The sequence below is a fragment of the Columba livia genome, chromosome 4 (assembly GCF_036013475.1).
Source record: "Columba livia isolate bColLiv1 breed racing homer chromosome 4, bColLiv1.pat.W.v2, whole genome shotgun sequence".
Taxonomy (NCBI): Eukaryota; Metazoa; Chordata; class Aves; order Columbiformes; family Columbidae; genus Columba; species Columba livia.
The window spans coordinates 56,718,686-56,736,708 of record NC_088605.1 but is presented as its reverse complement, the minus strand read 5'-3'; the positions used below and the strand labels follow the sequence as shown (position 1 = coordinate 56,736,708).

At 43.3% G+C, this 18,023-nt stretch overlaps 1 protein-coding gene across 5 annotated transcripts in view; it reads right to left on the bottom strand.

Annotated features, from left to right (window-relative positions):
* NR3C2 (nuclear receptor subfamily 3 group C member 2) overlaps positions 1-18,023 on the bottom strand; it is a 211,674-nt gene that overhangs the window by 4,194 nt on the left and 189,457 nt on the right. For 4 of the 5 annotated variants that reach the window (XM_065061886.1, XM_065061888.1, XM_065061887.1 and 1 more), the window contains 2 exons: positions 12,305-12,435; positions 7,920-8,077 (listed from right to left, as the gene is read on the bottom strand). In XM_065061886.1, the coding sequence (XP_064917958.1) occupies positions 7,920-8,077; positions 12,305-12,435 (289 nt within the window). The remainder of the gene's footprint in view (positions 1-7,919; positions 8,078-12,304; positions 12,436-18,023) is intronic. The other variant, XM_065061889.1, reaches the window with a different exon arrangement.

The following is an 18,023-nucleotide window of genomic DNA, read 5'->3' as shown; positions in this document are numbered from 1 at the left end:
AATTTCATATTTATATATAAATACATTCTTTTAATACATCCCAAACTTCTTCTCCCAAATGGTGCCTGATAGCCATTTTGTAATCCTAAGAAAGGATGTCAACAGGAACACAAGCTAAAGTACTAAATGGTCTCAAGGTACCATCAGATTTTTGGTGTACACAAAAAATACCATGTGTCTTGAAAGCACCAATAAATTTAGTCTGAATTGGACCTTGTCTCACCTTCTGTTCTTCTCATTTGTCCATTATAAAGCTTCATTTTGGTCTACACATTATAGGAAACTTAACCACACAACAATGAACATTATTTGGCTTTTGAGTATTTTGTCTCTTGTTTTGTGCTATTTTTCTCCACACAAAATTGCAAACTGCAGCTTACCTTTGCTATAAGACAACATGCCAGTACAGCATGAGAACCGTGAAGATACAAAGACCTTTCCCAGCATCACAGCCCAGGGAATTACTTCTATTTTAATGATAAAAGTATGGCAAAGCAATCTCATGACTCAACCTCCAGGCACTTATTCGTCATCTTTAGTAGTAAGATAGTACTATTTCAAAACTAGATTTTTTTGATTGGTGTGAGCCTTACACATTGGACTCCTTGTAGCGTTTTGTTCAAGAAACGCACAAGTCAGTTGAGACAGAGGCAACTCAACTTTTGAGGCACTCGTGAGTGCAGCGTGTCTAGGTTCCAGTCTGCACATCCCCCTCCACTGCAGTTCACCAAATCACTGTGTTGTGAGAATGAAGAAAAACAACAGCTTCTGCTCTTTTAAAACTCAGAAGTTATACAGAGCTTAATTTTTGTGCCTTTTGGCCTTGCAAAGGACTTAAACCCTTTTTGCTTGTCTAGTTTATCAAGTTGGTTTGTCATTTCAATTCTTAACACAAAGCATTGCACTATGCAGTAAAGCCCGTGTTAGAGTAATAAAACTAAACTTCCGCAAGGTGGAAAAGGAAATTAAAAAAAATAGAGGCAGCAACACACTACCCTCCAGTAGCACCGTCCCTTATTACCTGTTTGCAGGACTTTCACAGCTGTTCTTGCAAACACAAGCAATTTATGAACAACACAGAGAAGTGCTGGGATCACTCAACCACACGATTTTCTGCTACTGAGCACGACACAAGCCTGTTTGCTGTCACTTAGTTCATTCCCAATGATCTGGTATGTCATAAGCCAATGCTAATTAATTAAACAGATGCATGCTAAATAAGTAGCATAGACATAATTTGGTTTTCAAGGGAAAAAAAATGCTGATGTTGAAAGGTTTACTTTACCCAATAGCAGGAGGTTGTTTCTGCAAATACTCTATGCCCAAAATACTCCAAACGTACACAAAACCAAAGTGAAGGAGATGGTTTAATAGCCACTACCTCCTCCCTGCCTGTGTCACCACAAACCATCACTTCGGGAAATCAAGCCATGCGCCTTCATAATGACCCAGGGAATGTGCTGCTCTTCTTAAACGTGAACACAAGTTGTTTCACATGACCAAATGTGAGGGGACTGGGGTCATCACTTTGCCAGTCATCCTCCCTGTGCTGACAGCTCACCTGTGAAATTCAAGCCAATTCCTGCCTCTTCACACTCCTGTGAAACCTCTGAATGCACTGAGACAGTTGTCGCAGAAAAGCCTACGTGGAAACTATTAATTCTGCCTTCTTAGCAAGCTTTTAGTAGTATCAAGTATATATGTATGCCTGGTGAATTTGTGGACTAAAGAGAAATGAAAATAACATTCATGAAGAGAGCATCATTTGTGCTATACAATGAATGAGCCAGCAGTCCCGCAGGGGAAAACTGGAGTCTGATCAGGGACACTGTCGTACCACAGCACATTGTGAGCACTGGCACAGAGAACGGTGAGGTTTACACAGCAGTTTAAAAGAAAATACCTAGAACTCCCCCATCATGTAATACTTGGGTTTGGAGCCTTATGGATAATACACATTCTATACCTATTTAGTCTGCTACACTTTTTGTTCCTCTGTTTCTTTTCTTAAGCAGAGTTACCAGCTTGACATACTGGACAATAATCAACCACTTGAAGAAAACAGGAGTATTAGGATGCACACTGTGGTCAGGACCTTTTTAACTGGCAGCCTTAAAAACTGGGTGGCTTTTGGGCTTGGGGAAGTATTTCTAGCACCAATTGAAAACAAAGAGGAATGAATGTGGAAGAATCAAAGGCCAGCTCAGAGGCACTAAAAGGTAAACTATACGATCAGGTCATCTAGCGAAGGCTGCAAGACCGAGCACTAAGCCACAAGCAGTGCTCTTTTCTGCAGGCATGTTCTCATATGTTTTAAATGGTATGATTCCACCCCCAGCCCAGCAGCCTTAGCATGGAGATGCACTGAAGGGATAAATAAATTCAGGCTCCATGGGCAATGTTAGTTTTGAAATTTCAGTACTTGCTTTTACATCCCAAGCAGGATTCATCTGATGTAGTTTTGATTTATAGCAGGTAAATAATTCAGCTAACCTGTTGCTTTAAAAGAGAAATTCCCTCATCAGTGAAATGAAATGAAAAAGTTTGCTTTCTTTTGTAACAGACAAGCTCTGGCACTGCAGTGACAGCAGCTGATGTACCACTGGTTACAAGTGGTCTCTAAAATAGTAAAATAACACAAGCTATCCAGCACTTCTAGATTGGGCTTATGAGTTTTCTAGATCAAATATGCTGCATTTAAACATTTTCAATGCTACAGTAGTCTTAATAATTCTGAGATTTTTACTTAATCTTTGCATTATATGCTGTATTAAGCACCTCTGAGAAATAGGAGTATTAATCAAACATAATTTTCTGTTATTAGGGTGGGGGTTCCATAAAATGGACTTTTTCACACATACTGTTCTTCATAATTAAAAAAATGAATCCTTTAATGTAAAGTCCTTGAAGTTCATACCATTACAGTGACCTTCAAGCACTTGCAGAATTTTTACAGCAAAAAGAATTGGTTTTAGTTTGGCAATCTCACCATTCCCTTGGTATTTCCAGAAACAGTAAGAACTGTTTCATTTGCGAGGGTGCACCTTTCTATGTTCAGTCATTTTTCTGACTTCAGAATCTCTCAAAATCACCCAGTGTGGTATGGAAGTCCACAGTCACTTCAGCAGCAGCAGCATATTTCCAATTAAACCTACTGAGACAGCAATTAAGACAGCAGTAGGGTAACAACACAATGCTGAGTAATTTCTTGCTGTTATTAGCTACAGCTATGACTGTGAAAAATGTCAGTGTCCGAGTAGCTGACTCCTAGTCTTGAACACGAACCCAAAGAGTTAAAACTTCTCACAGAGGGGAAAAATGAGGTAAGTCCAAGGGATGAAGTCTCTCAATACACCCATGCAGTCTGTTTAGCTCATGCTAGCAAGTAGTAAAAGGTGGATAAAATGCATGTGGATTAGGCACTGAGAGTATCTGACCACAGCAAATGTGGAACCTAGTTCTGCCTGGACAGGCGCATTTATTTAATTAGGAACCACATTCGTTTCTTCAGGTTTTCTTCATAAACATCCACGCACCGAAACCACAGCACTTAACATCTGGGCATGACATGTAGGAACCTGAGCTGGGCTCATTTTGTGTGCTTGGAGGACACATGTAAACCCACAGGATCACACACCAATGAAGAATCCTCAGCCCTTGGCTAGGCTAAATTTGGGCCAAGCCTCCCTTGCTCTTCTGTTGGCAGGAGGGAGGTTCCGTCTCCCTCCAACAAACACCTATTAAGGTGAAGAAGGAAGAAATGCAACTGACAACCCTCAGAGTAGCCCCTGTCTACATTAGGGAGCTGGGAATCAACTTCTCCCATGACAGATGTGCATCGGCTGCTGCAACACGCACCGGTGCACACTCTGACATCGCTGCTGCTTCTGCAGGGGCCACCCCGGGAGCAGGGACTGGATCTCGCCTCTGAGTCAACACGGAAAACGCCTGCTCTGGGAATAAACAAGGCTCCAAACAGCACACCAGATGCGGGACAAAACTCTGGTAGATCGGTAGCAGAAGCAAGTGCACCCAAAGGTGCGGGCAACAGCTCAGGGGCTCATCTGCAGCTTCATATTTGTGGGATTAAGCACCTGCAGAGACACATTTGGATCCACTGCAGCGAGCCACGCAAACCTGCCCCCAGAGGAGCTGTGCCCTGCTTCCCACTGTCAGCTTTTTCAGCGAGTGTGATCCTGGCGCGCTCAGCCTATGGAAAGATCCATCTCAGCTATAAAGTATTCCCTTCAGGAACCATAAAAAATTAATTATTCAGCAGCATGAGCCTTAAAGAATTTATTTTCGTTTGGCAGAAAATATCAACAAGCAAATGACAGCGCAGTGCTCTGCCTTGCCAAGACAAGGGGAAGGTTCACATTAGAGTTTAATGTCATGGCATCGAAACAAAAGCCCTCTTAACTCAAAGTCTGTTTAGTATCAGCCAGAATGAAACCAAATTCAGCTTTTGTTCTGCAAACCGCCTAACCGTACACTATACGCTCTATATGAAATGAGGCTTGCCATGCAAGATACAACCCCTCCTGCCAAACCCAACAGGAGATGTTGAGGAGGATCCAAATGGAGTTTTTGATACCATGTGCGGTACATCTGTTTCTAATGTTCCTGCGTGCCGTTTGTCTGATCACACAAGCACGGTTCACCTACATCCAAGTGCTGCACACGCATCTCTCCCTGAAACACCCATGGCCATTCACGGGCACAAAATCGAAAAGTTTATGTCCTGAGTAGAGAGGTTGGTTACCCCTGCTACGCCGTGGTTCTCAACACACACCGCCCTGCTTCGTGAAATGATGCACTCGGGCCGGCCACAACAGCAGAAACACAATCCCTACAAGAAGGAAATACGTCGATTACAGAACCAGAAGATACCCACACTAGGGGCCATCCATACAAGCAGGGCTGAGCCACGGCACAACAGCGAGGAAATGGCAACAACCTGCTCACCTCTGTCGCCTTGCGCCGGGGCAGAGGAAGGGCACCGGTACCAGCGGGTGAGCCTGTCAGCAACCGCTGCTTCCACACGGTGTCACGCAAATACAGAGCATTTTGGTGCGGGGGGCAGGGACAGGCAGACATGCTCCCAAGGCCAAGTGCAGGTGTGCGCAGGCAAGTGCATGAAACTGTAATTATCTTGTCTGCTCGGGATGGGGTTTGATCTCTTATTTTTCTGTTGCGCTTTTGGTGCTTTGATGCTTTATGGATCATTAAATAAAGTTGCTGATTTTTTTCAAACACTTAAGTGCCGACCTGGCCTTCTTGAAAATTTCGTTTTTCCTCACCTCGGCACTTTTCTACCTGCACATACGCTCACTGTGTGGATGAATGATTTAGTACACTGAGCAATGTAAAACCATCTTGTTTGGGTTTTTTTTTACTTCCTCTTATTATATAAGCCAAGCAGAACGTAATTTGATATTCCCATGTGGTTTCACATAGTCCTTCAAAAGACTATTTAAAAATGAGGTCGATGAAAGGAAGTGTGAATGTGCAAAGGAGCAGTATTCTTTCATTGTTTACCGCTACACCCAGGTAAAGCAAACTCCACAAATAGTGAGATGCTGCTTTGCTCTGATGGAAAACCTGGAGGCAGCGGGAAGACTGAATAACCATGAATTCTGCACCAGTCCCTTTGGGCTTGTGCTGTAAATGCCAAGGCTGTGGCTACAGCAGCATGTAAATGTGGGGCTTTAGCTCCAGTTAAGAATGCTCAGCATCAAATATATTCTGGTCCTCTAAAGTGGTAATGGAGTAAGTTAAAAATGCATAGGTGACAGCTGAAAAAGTGTTCTTCCTATACTAAGGAAGTGAGCAGAAAATTTGCATTTCCATTGATAGAATGGAGAAATTCTGCACTAACAGGCGGTGTGGGGAGAGGAGTAATTCTCACTTCTCGTTAATATTATCACCGCTCTAAATTTATTCTGGTGGATTTCAAAAACCAAAAAGTGAAAAGTCAGTTTTAAGGAGAAAAAATAAACAAGTGCCTTTGTTGAACAAGTCTCCAATAACGTCCCTGAAAGGAAGCACTGTTGTGCAGACAACTGGCCTTTTCAACTGAGAATGCTGACAATGGGACTTTCTTTAAAGAGTCCTTTGTAAGAAAGTGCTCTATTAAAACAAAAGTAATGTAAAAATAGCTTAATTAAAAATGAAATAAAACTCATGAGCAGTCTGCTCCTCCAGTTAGTTCAGCTCCCAGTGGCTGACACTGTGTTTTGGAAAATGTCTGTAGGACATGGTAGCTTTCTCGGTAAGTGCGAGTCTGTCAGCCTGTCACCTTAACCACACAAACACACCCATTTCAATAACAAATCACAGATGCTGCCTATTCTGAAGAGGATTAGAATACAACTTGAATGCAGGGGTTTGTTATGCTGCCCTGAGGTTCAGAAGTGAGTATCTTGCAAATGATATTATCACCCGTCCCCTTTCTTTCCACTCAAACACTACAACTTCCTTTGCTGGCAGGGAGCGAGTGAAACCCGATCTCTGAAGAACGAGCTATCACTGAAGCACTAATAATACTCTCCCTGCCTCCCACTAAGATTTGCAATGTTTTAATGAACAACAGAACAATATTTGAAAAATAATTCCATATGTACATTCTGTAAACAGACCTCAGGCACTTCTACAGATTTGACCTGAAGTGCACTGCACTGAACTGTACAAAAAAAAGAAATTTAAGTCAAGTACAAAGAAGTACCTTTATATGCAGGCTCTGAAAACAAGTGCTGCATGTTCTTCATGCAGCAAAGTCACCTCCCTGCCCACCCAGGATGGAGTAGAGCAGCTTTTTTTCCTTTACTGCAGTTGCCCAGTTTTTACTGGGAGGTGATGAGCTCATGCTGCTGGGCTTCATCCTCTGCTCATGGGACCCCTCCTCGCGTGTACCCAAACACCGCTAAAGGTCGCTCTTGCTGTCACTCGTCCCTTGTCCCTCGCTGCAGCACGGGGCAGCCTCAGAGAGGACAGCGCCTGGGCTCTCTTGGGGGGCACCGGGAAAAACCCCTCAGCCTAGGGAGACTATTACAGCTGGGTCACTGGCTTCCCCTGTGGGAACCCCAAAGCTCAAAGCGTCTGGAGAGGTAAATCTCTGCACTTACACCATTTTACTGTCTAGAACCGGGATGCTCCCAACTGAACAGCTCAATATTACGGATACCTCTTCTGAGCTGGTCCTGTGCACCCACCACAATCCTTCAGCATCACTCTGGGCTGAGGCGCCAACAGCCTGGGTGTTTTGGGACTAAACTTTAAGTTTCCCTTGTCATTCATCACATCTGATGCATGTAAAACACACCCTCGCACTGGAATGAGACAGGGCAGTAAAAATAACCAAACAATACAGTGAACCTTGCACTTGAAAACTCAAACAAAGCTTCAAATACCCAAGATGGCTCCAAAGACTTAATACATCTTTTAAAGTCATCACTAGAATCCCAGCTGTCAATGATCACCAAATTAATTCAACTTTTATCAGCACATTGAGCACATTAGATGTGTGACACGCTACTCCCGAATCTTTCATTGAGAAGCGACCTGCGTGACAACTCTGCGTGACACACTTGTTCTGTGTCTGACTTGGGGTCACAGGTCACATCACTTCTCCTCCTGAAGAGCCTCTGACCCCACCAAGAGCTCTACTGACCTTCAGTGAATCACTGAACACATTACTATTTAACACAGGAGAAGGCAGCAGAACCCAGCCCTTAATGATCTACATTTTCTTATTTTACTTGGCAGCTGTCCTTAAATTCATCTGCTAACTCTCAGATGTTCCTTTAAAAAGAATTTAATTTTTTTCTCCCTGTTAGTTAACACAATTAAAGACTACTGGTTCACTTTAACGGAGAGATTTTTGCTTAACTTGTCTGCACTCCCTGAGGAGTTATACTTACATCATGCATGGAGTCAAGGAGTTTAGTCAGTTGGTAGAATCTCTGCCAGCTTTGCCCAGAGTTACTTGGACATTTAGTTACCATCTTCTTTAGTTCTTTAATGTAATTTGCCCTCATTTCTTCAAATGCAGCTTGGCTTTTGAGGCCATCCTTGGGAACTGTCATTGAAAAGACAGTCTTATATTAATATTAACTGTATTGCTTATGCTTCTGATGTGCATACTTAAAAAGTTACACTAGTTAATGGATGAAATAATTAAACCTTTAAGTAAAATCCATAATTTTACAGACATTGGTATGGAATCAACAACATCAGACAGATTTTCAAGTGATTCAAGCATCCTCTCCAGATCTGTGATTGAAGAAGCTGTGGCAGAGGACAAGATAACATCTCAGACATACAACACATGCTATCCTCATGCTGAAACTGTTTTTAATACAACCCAACCACACACACAAAGAGAAAAAAAAATCAAGAAAGCAGATGGATCAAGCCTATTTCTTTAGAAGTTGAAGATGTGATTCATCATTCTTGAATGATTCCCCACACTTGGCAGAGGAGGGGAAGGTACAGGATTACAGCTGGTACGTGCAGAAATGCTACAAGAACAAGTGACACGCTCTTATGCCATCAAGTAACATCTAAAAGTTCTTTGAATGTTGGTAAGCATCTGCATAACACCTAGAACAAACAGAGCTGTTATTCTGCATGGAACAGATGACTATTTTCCAAACTGGGATCCTGACCCAGTGTTTAACGCAGACATACAGTTGCAGCCTTTAATACAAGCATTTCTAGTGTCCTGTCACAGTTCCCATCTGCCAAAGGGATCATTTCACAAATGAGCTAAAAGCAGAGTTTTTCGGTACTTTTTACTGTGGCTCACTCAGCCAGGCTAATTACAAAATGCACTGTTTCTTTACAGACTGCAAATACCCTTCCACTCCAGCAGGTTCTGCCCCAAAAATAAATGCCTTACAGGATCAGGTCTCTACCAAAACCCCAAAGAGGTTATTAACAACATTAGACAAAACATTCTGGTTTTTTAATACCTGGATTGGTTGAATACTGCTTAGTCATGAAATATTTTCCTAGTCTGCATCTCTTAATGTCAGTCCACAGAAGGAAAATGAAATATTACACTGTACAGAGGCAAATTTATTTTCTAAGCGAGTCAGAAAGCCAAGTCAGGGTAAGATAAACAGGAGGTCACTTATTTAAAAAAATAAAAAAGAAAAAAGGTGATCTTCCAATTTAGCTTAGTCTGACTTTACTTTTTGACAGCAGCTGTCTTGTTCATCCATTCCCTTTTCTTTCAAATCCTGTGAACTGCCTTCTATCCCAATGCAATCACACCATAAGCAGGTAACAACTGCCCAAACAGTTCTGGAGTAGAACCTTCGGAAAAAGCACCAGTATCTTCTATCAGCACCATCTACCAGAGCAATTTAGCAATGGAAAAGAAGGAGGAGCTCTACCGCCACATGAGCAGCAAAGACTTGCGACCATCACGTGCTGGAAGGGGCCGCAAGGAGGAATCTTTAGAAAAAGCCTAGAAGGTAACACGCCAACCTGCCTACCCCTTGGTAAATATTAAATATTTATATTATATAAACATAATGTTTTATTTTTAAATTCTAGGTGCCAAATCTCTCAGTCAGACAGACAGAAGAAACTGTCTGGAACATATGTACAAATTCAGCTCAAGCTGAATGAATACAGAGACATCAATCAAGACGAGTAAAGCCACCGGAGCATACTGTGGCCCTGACACAAAATGCACAGGCTTTACAGTTCCTTTAATATTTACAGGCCTGTTTTCCTACATGCTGCTTGAAGACTGTTAGAGCCACTCTTTCTTCATCTACTACTATGTATTTTACTGTTCTGTCTGAAAATTATTATACCATCACCCCTGCCAGTTTATTAAGAAAGAAAGACCACAAATAAAGAGAACTCAAGCAAAACATGAAATTCTGGAGGTTTGCCCAGTGTTTCTGATTTTACTTATTAAAAGCAGCAATGCTTTTGGCAAGCTCCCAAAATCTATGGTCTGTGGAAAGCAAGAAAACAATTGAGTTGTAATGTGTGGTTTCTTCCACATGTAAATGGAGTGAAACTTCCTTGATGTGGTCATCATGAAAGTTTCAAAGTAACTTGTACTCTGCTCATCACGCGATTCAATAAAAGAATTTTTAACGAAAACAAACCTGGTGTTGTGTGTCATAAGGTTGGATCAAGGTGGAATCATTTGAAACCAGGTTTGCTGCCCTTCACGTGATGCTTACTGGCTTTTATCACTGTCTGCATTTCCATTCCTCTCTCCTCTCTTTCTCTCTAACGTAAATCTCTTGATTCTCCCAAAACAAACTATTTTTATTAGGTGACTGTAGTGTGTGTTTCAAAGGGACCCAGGCAGCTGATGTTAACTGGCCAGGCTGATCTTGCCTAACAGGTTCTCACAATGAAGTCAGTGAATATCCTCAAGAAGGCAGAATAAAAATACCTAGCTTAAAAAAATTTGCTGTGTTTTTAGAACGCCTTTAGGCTCTTTTTCTGAGGATTCTCCCCTTTTAGGGCTGATTAAAAAGTAGCAGAGCCTGATCTCCAACCCAGAAATGCTCTCAAGAAAATTTTGGGCGCTAGACCCCACCTGAGCACATCCACATGAAGCTTAGTTGGTTGCTTCTGGGAAAGACTGGAGTGACAACCTTCAAAAAAGCCCATTTACCCCCACAGAGCATGTCAGGTCCCCACAGTCCCAGTTTCCCTAGCAGACCATCTCCTCAGCCCCTTGGTGGAGCAGGACTTGGGGTCCAGACCCCACACAAAGTGCTCCCCAGCTGGTGGCATGTCTCCCCCAGCATTCCTGCTCCCCGGGAGCTGGAATGGCTTCAATGAGAGGGAGGGAGGGAGACAGCCAAGGCCCAAGATCTTACAGCCCCAGGAGGCTTCTGTTAGCCTATCCAAATCCCTTCCAGCCAGGATGGAAACTGCAGCTTCATGTCCTCCTTCAAAGGCAAGCACTTCAACCACAGAGGTCCCAGCTGGGTGGGATGTGCGAGGTGTGAAGGAAAGGCACTGCAGACAGGGAGAAAGCGCCCATCCCACCACCTTGCCTGGAGGGGTTGCCACTTGGAGTTGCCGGATGATACAAATCCCTCTGTAGGCATCTGACTCCGCCTGCAGCCAACATGTCCACGTCAGGGCTGGGGACTCGGGAGGCTCTGGGGTGTCTAAATCCATCACTGCGTCAGCCCGCTCTGCCCCCCTTTACTGGGGAGGGTGCCACGGGCACCCTCCTGCGTGGCACAACTAATGCCTGTCGCTTGCCATTAGTTTCTTCTCTCAGCTTGCTAGGGCAGAAGATGGGGTGATGGGAGAAGACAGCAAGATCTCAAAGGCCACACTGGGCTCCCCTCACCACTGAATCGGGAGATGCTCTGCGCAGCACGAGCCTGGGCAGCCCCCGGACCCGGCAGCCTTGGGTGTGCGTCCTGCTGCTGGTGGCCAGAACAACCACAGCGGCTTCTCTGAGCTCCTGCTCCTCCTCTCCCCACGCCATGTCCCCGTATCCAGCCTCCTTCTGCCCGCGGAATTCTTGCCTGGTGAGTTCACTGAAGTGACATCATGAACGCCCAGTTGCCGCGTTATCTCGTGATGGTGTCACCGAGTGGATCCCACAAAAAGGAGTGTAGTGTGATTGCCCAGAAGAAAGTTTGTTTACAGGTAAGTGGCTTTTTCATCAAGACTGATGGAAAAGTAACATACAAACTGCCTGTGTATTTATATGATTATACCAGAGTGGGAGATTTTCAGTATTTTCAGCAAGACAAGATCAAGAGATCTGCTAATTACTACAAGGTGCTCTAACAAACACATTCAAGAGAAAAATAAAGCATGTTCTGCTATTTATTAAACATTCAGAGTCCTGTAAAAAGGTTTACCGTTTGCAATTCACTTGGCATTGGCAAAGTTCCCATTTTGCACTACAGGCAATGTACATCTTTTCAGTCTCAAAGGTGACATTAATTCACCCAAACTGGTGGCTTTGAGTGTTGAGTGGTTATTTCTCCCCAGTCACCACGGCCATTGTACTTTCTGGGCACACCTGGCAGACTTGAGAGGTTCCTGCACAGAGAGGGGGCCAAAGCCCCTTGCCAGGCTGCTCCTGCCCCTCCAATGCACATTCAAACTACAAAGACACTTCCCATGCTAATAGAGAGTGAGACCTGCAAATAAGCCCTAAGAGATAAAACCAGGCTTTTGCTGTGGCCCCGCTGGAAACAGTTTGGCTCTTCTGTCACAGTAGTTAAAATCACTGCACCTCTTTGTGAATTGGACTATTCTCAAGTATTCCCACATGACCATAAAGCTAACTTACCTGTGCTTAACAGCAGCAGAACTTTCATTATAGTGTACTCCTCAAAGCTAAGCTGCAAGCGAACAAACTGCAGACTGATCTGGTGCATCCCCTGGCAGAGCTCAAACATCGCAGACTGGCGCATTCGTTCCCTGCAAAGACAAAAAAACAATATCCAGAGGGTAAATATGGGAGGGCATATAAGCATGGGGAGCCCGCGCGCGAGCAAGGCGAGGTGTGACCTGGAAACCACACACTGGTGGGCAGAGGTCGGTGAGACACACCAGAGCTGCAAATTTCAGGTTAGGGAGGGGAGCTGGGGACTACAGGGATGAAGCAGGAGCCCCGCCAGCCCCAAAATGCTGCCTGGTCCCTGTGTTCCTAGGCTGGCAGAAAAAGCCACTGCCTGGGAGCTTTGAGGGACCCAGGTGGGCATTGCTTTGCCCAACTCCTGTGCTACCCAGCAGAACACAAGCAGCATCAACAACAACCACCCTAAACGGAACAGCAACACAATTAATTTGAGTTTTATACAGCGACAATGTTAATGAACTGGCAAAAATGTTTTTAAAATGTGTCTGAATTGTCAGTGTTTGTTCAGCTCTGCCCTGTCTGAGCCTGCTGAAGGGGTCAGGACTGGTGCAATATGTTGCATTTATGTTCTACATGATACATTCCCCATAAGTTGATGTACAGGTGGCAACAGGCTTCAGAAGCATCTGGTGCAGAGAGGAGCTGAGGGAAGGGATGGCCAAGGAGGCCTGACAGCCTCAGCCCTGCAGCAACTTGTGGGGGTCAGCCCTGGCCCCCTGGCCCCAGCCCAGCAGCCTCCAGCCACAGACAGCGGGACCAGCCGTGGCAAAGAGCTCGGCTGCCCACCACACACAGCCCGGTCTGCAAGCCAGAGGGGCCCTGGGATTCCCACCCTGCCACCAGAGACATCTTGACTCTTCTCATCCTGAATAACAGTCTCGTAAAAATATGGCTGGCAGGTCTGGAAAATGGGAAAGTGGTTTAACAAAAATTAAAACAACAAACAACAAAACGCATGACTTCTTGTTAATGGCTTTATGCCTACTGAGGAGTTCGAAGTTGAAAAATGATGGGGCTGACCACTGCCTCAGCCAGCAGCACTCTGCATCCTACTCAAGTAGCCTCCATTTTAAAATCTCTGATTACTACTTTTCCTGAAAACGTAACAGCTCTGCCTCCCTGGGTGAAAACATAGGAGCAAGGAGAAATGATTTCCAAGCCACTAAAGTTCTTGCTAATATACGACACTGGACCTCCCACAGGGAGTTATTAATGTTAGTCAAACAGTTGCAATAGTCTCTTATTCAAATGCTGAAACATTAAAAAATTGTGTCTATTTTTTTTTCCCCACAATACTGATCTAAGAGAGTTAGGAATAAAGGAATATATAATAAAACTATCTCATTTATTAATACAGATTTTTGCTTATTAAATTGTAGAATAATAAGGATACATGACTTGTATCCAGTTTACTCTTTTTTTTTTTTTCCCTCTAAATATACATTTAGCTTCAGACCCTATCACTCTTCTTTATCCTGCACAAGTTTCAGGTAGAATTAGTAAGGATTTTGTTATACTTCTAAAGCCACTATCCCAAGCCCCAAAAGCTACAGCAAAGAGTCCCTGAGAATTGTCTGTCTCGTTTCGAAACTCCAATATATACAGGCAGTTAGATGAGGTGCTATAATTGTTCAGTGACCACTGCTTTTTTAATTGCTCAACAACAATTGTCTATATTTCTTCAAACATTTTTTTCACATAATTGGGGAACTGGATGAAGTTCAGCTAATTATTTTAGCCAAGCAACTGCCTTTTCAAATATACAAATTGGCTAGTGAAAGAGAAGAACCATACTGTGTGCAAACAAAGACTGATGTAATCTTCCTGGTGTTTTATTTCACTACTGCCGGAGCAGATTTTATTTTCCTCCTTAATACTAATAAAGTGGACTCCCCATTGTTATATGGGCTCCGCACTTTCCCCCCGCTCCACCCTCTGCTTCAGACTAAGAGCTTCCAGCTTGCCTTTTTTTTTTTTCTAAACTTAGTAGTAGTAGTAATACCACGTTTGTTTATTTTACTATGCATCTTCCCAAAATTACCCAGTCCAAGTCTAGGACACAGATAACGGTGGCTCCTCATTGAGCTCTTGCAGAAGGCTCAGATGGATACGTACTAAAGTTGGAAGGCAAATGACAAAGGGCTTTTTGTATTTAAAAAAACCCATTTTAGTGCATACCTCAAACTGCTGAAGACTAGCAGGATTCAAAACAACAACAGTGTATTAGATGTTCAGTTTCTCCAACCTCAGGACATGAAGCAGCCGCCACAGTCCCTGCCCGTGTTTGGGCTCCACAGACACAAGAAGCACCAGAACTTTCATCTGATACCACAACCCACATAGCAAATAAAAGGAAACATTTCAAGGTTTTGTCTCAGCCTCCTTATGCTTTCACCAAACTGTGTGGCAAAACAACTCTGACAACGTATCCTGACTCAAAACCTTTTACATTGCATTGCACTTTGTGACACCTTTTTATCTCTTATGATTTTCTTCCTATCTGTTTTGCTTTTATATGATTGCCTAAATAGAAGAATTTTAGTAAATGTGAGGTTTTGTTTGTTGTGTCTGTTTTTTATATATTTTGTCTTTTACCTGCTTCAAAATATTGATCTCTACCTTCAAAGAAAACCTCATGGCATCGTTTGTAGCAAGATAAGAATATACACAGAAGAGTTACTAAGCAGTTTAACATACAGCAAACCTGTAATTTCAAATCAGTTTCCCTCCTGAAAAATTCAGTTGAATACATGACTCTGTTTAACGTGAGATAACCATTTTGTGGGAGTTTACAGTATTCAACTTTGCATTTGATTTTTAACTCACACAGTGTAAAAAATAAGAGTACACAACCTTTGGAAAATTCACGTGCTGACATTGCAGATATCCCAATCCCATGAGAGTAACAAAAAAATAAGGCAATAGCTCATACACTTAAAGAGATAGGACATATAGAAAAAAGGGCATGTCAACATAACATGAACAAAGTTACTTCCTCCTTATCAAATGCCTCCTCTAAGAATAAACACCACTAAGTCATCACAAATGCCATTACCACCATGGGGAAAAGTAAGACAAACTCCTACGTTGCCTTTCTCCCCACCCACTTTTATTTTTTCTTTTTTTTTTAAAAGAGGAAATAAAAGCAAAACCAACCAACACCAGTTCTACTTCTGACTCAGCATATAAACCTCTTGACAAGCAAATGCAGAACATATAAGGGCATGTGTCCTTATGGGGACATTTAAGAAGATGCGTTCTTATATTCAAGTAACAGAAGGCGTGGAGCCAAAACTCCGAATCTGCTGCATGGATACGCATTCAAAAGCGGCATCATTAGCTCAGTTTAACCTAATCCTCCTTCATAATAATACGCTTTAAATTTCACACCTTAAATTAATCCATCTTAAGTTCCCTGAGTGTCTCCTTTACAGGCTTAATTTAATGCTGGGCTCACGTTCTGCTCGACCTTTCCTGAGCCGCAGTGCTGGGAACAGGCAGGGGAGCCACAACCAGCCTGTGACCCCCAGCTACTGCCCTGTCTGCTCCTGCACACACTCTTTGGCCACCTGTACCTCATGTCACCTGGTCACAGACTCTCTCACCACGTCCCCGCTTTTGCCTCCTTTCCCCCAGGAGGAAGACAAGGCGGGTTCCTCTGTGGGTGGAACTCCCAAGGCACCCCAGCCGCCTTGGTGGGAAGAGGGGGTTTGTTCCTGCTGTTGGGTTTCTCTCAGTGAACCACAGCAAATGTATTCCTAGTTGAGAGACTTCTTGGTACCTCCCCTGAGTCTGTCTTCTCTTTCTCCTCACTTCATCTGGGATCTCTCCCTAACCACATACAACCTCTTGTGTCCCCGTCTCTCATCCCTGCTGCCCTTATTCCCACACTGATTCCAGATTTCCTTTCCCTTCCACAGACGGGCTGCGTGAGGACCAGCTCTGTGCTACCAGCCCAACACCTCAGCCTATTCCACCCTCAGCATCTACCCCTGGGGAGCTGAATAGGTGGATGAGAAGGTGGCAAACAAACCCAGCTCCTGCTGTTCCCCCGCTCTGACGAAGCAGTTGTCTTCTTACACAGGGTAAGTGACACAGCAAACGGCTTGAGCACCCAACCAAAATGGGGGGACTAATGCCCCAAATCATCCAGGACAGCCCACCGAAGTACAACAGAGATGTAGGATTTGAGCGGTCACACCAGGAAGAAAATGGTTCAAGACAAGGCATCCTAAATATCAAATCAGTTGTAGACATCAATAATTCCTTTATGTGACCTTCACAGAAAACAAACAGCCACATCAAAAAATGCAAGATTACAGGTGTGCTGTACAGAAACAACTTGTTATGAATAAGTAACTTATAATTTATGAAGCCATCATAGAGTCTAGTATAGTAAATCTCCTTGCTGAGTGTGGAAACTGCAACTCAACTGACCATAACCAAAGAGAGGAAACCATGCATCAAGGAATACTCTCTCACAGGTGAAACTCGGCTTCAAACCAAACCTAATACCATGTTTTATTTACTTTCTCATGGATACTTTTCAAAGACACAGCACAAGACATCTTCCTTGACGAGAGAGGGAAGCAAAGAAAGAGAAAGCTGTGGTGGGCGTTCTGGAGATTCATCACTATTCAAGTGGTTTGCTGATAATCCCAGGAAAAAACAGGCAAATGCATCAACTCTCCTCAGAGGAACAAACATGCAGCTGACTTAATCCCTTGGCCTCCAAGGCTCAGAAAAGACTTAGGAAAAGACCAAGCTACACTTGTAGCAAAAATCTGATGTCAAAGAGATATTCTTTGTGTTTCCTGATTTTACATTTTTTTCCCCTTTAAGAACGGTTTTCAATTTTATAACCAAGAGCATTTCCTTTGCAAGACTAAAATCTATATCTGTTCGAAGTCCACCCGTTATTTAAAATGATTTCAGGAAAATTCATAAAGCACAGTATACTGTAACAAAAATAAAACAAATAAAGAAATGCAACCCAACAAAAACACTTGCTAAAGGCCTGAAGGTCAAACCTAGTTTGAAAACCTCAGAAACCAAGATATGCTTTCCACCATGCCAGAAGGGGCAAGCTGTGGATAAAAAGGGAAAAAGAACAACAACGTGGTATCACAGAGTCCCTTGTTTGGCTGTTCGAACTATCTAATCGGAAAAGCCCTCAATCCGAATTATCTTACCTGCCTTAGGAGGGGTTCACCTGTATGGAAACAGTTTTGAGGTTCTTGAGGAAAGATAAAAAAAAACCAACTTATTGTTTTAACAGCAATTAACTCTTTCTTGAGGGAGTATTGTACTTCAACAGCTTCATCATGAGGAACAGTAGGAACAGAACAACATTACCCAGCACAAAACTGAATCTGTTCCTCCATGCGAAGGGGCAATCACTGCTCTGCTTCGTGTGCGGTGGCACTGGGAAACACTGCACATCGTTCTGCTCTGGGGACTGTACCCAGACACCTGTTTCCCATCTTGGAGCCTTTATAAATGCAACCAAAGTCAGCAGTGCTGGAGCAGCATCACTAAGTTATTGCACTGATCAAAATCCAAGCCAAAAGACATGCAGAATTCAGGCAAAATTCAATCAGGACTATTCATTCAGCACTTATTTCTTATTCAGCACTTTCTAATCTCT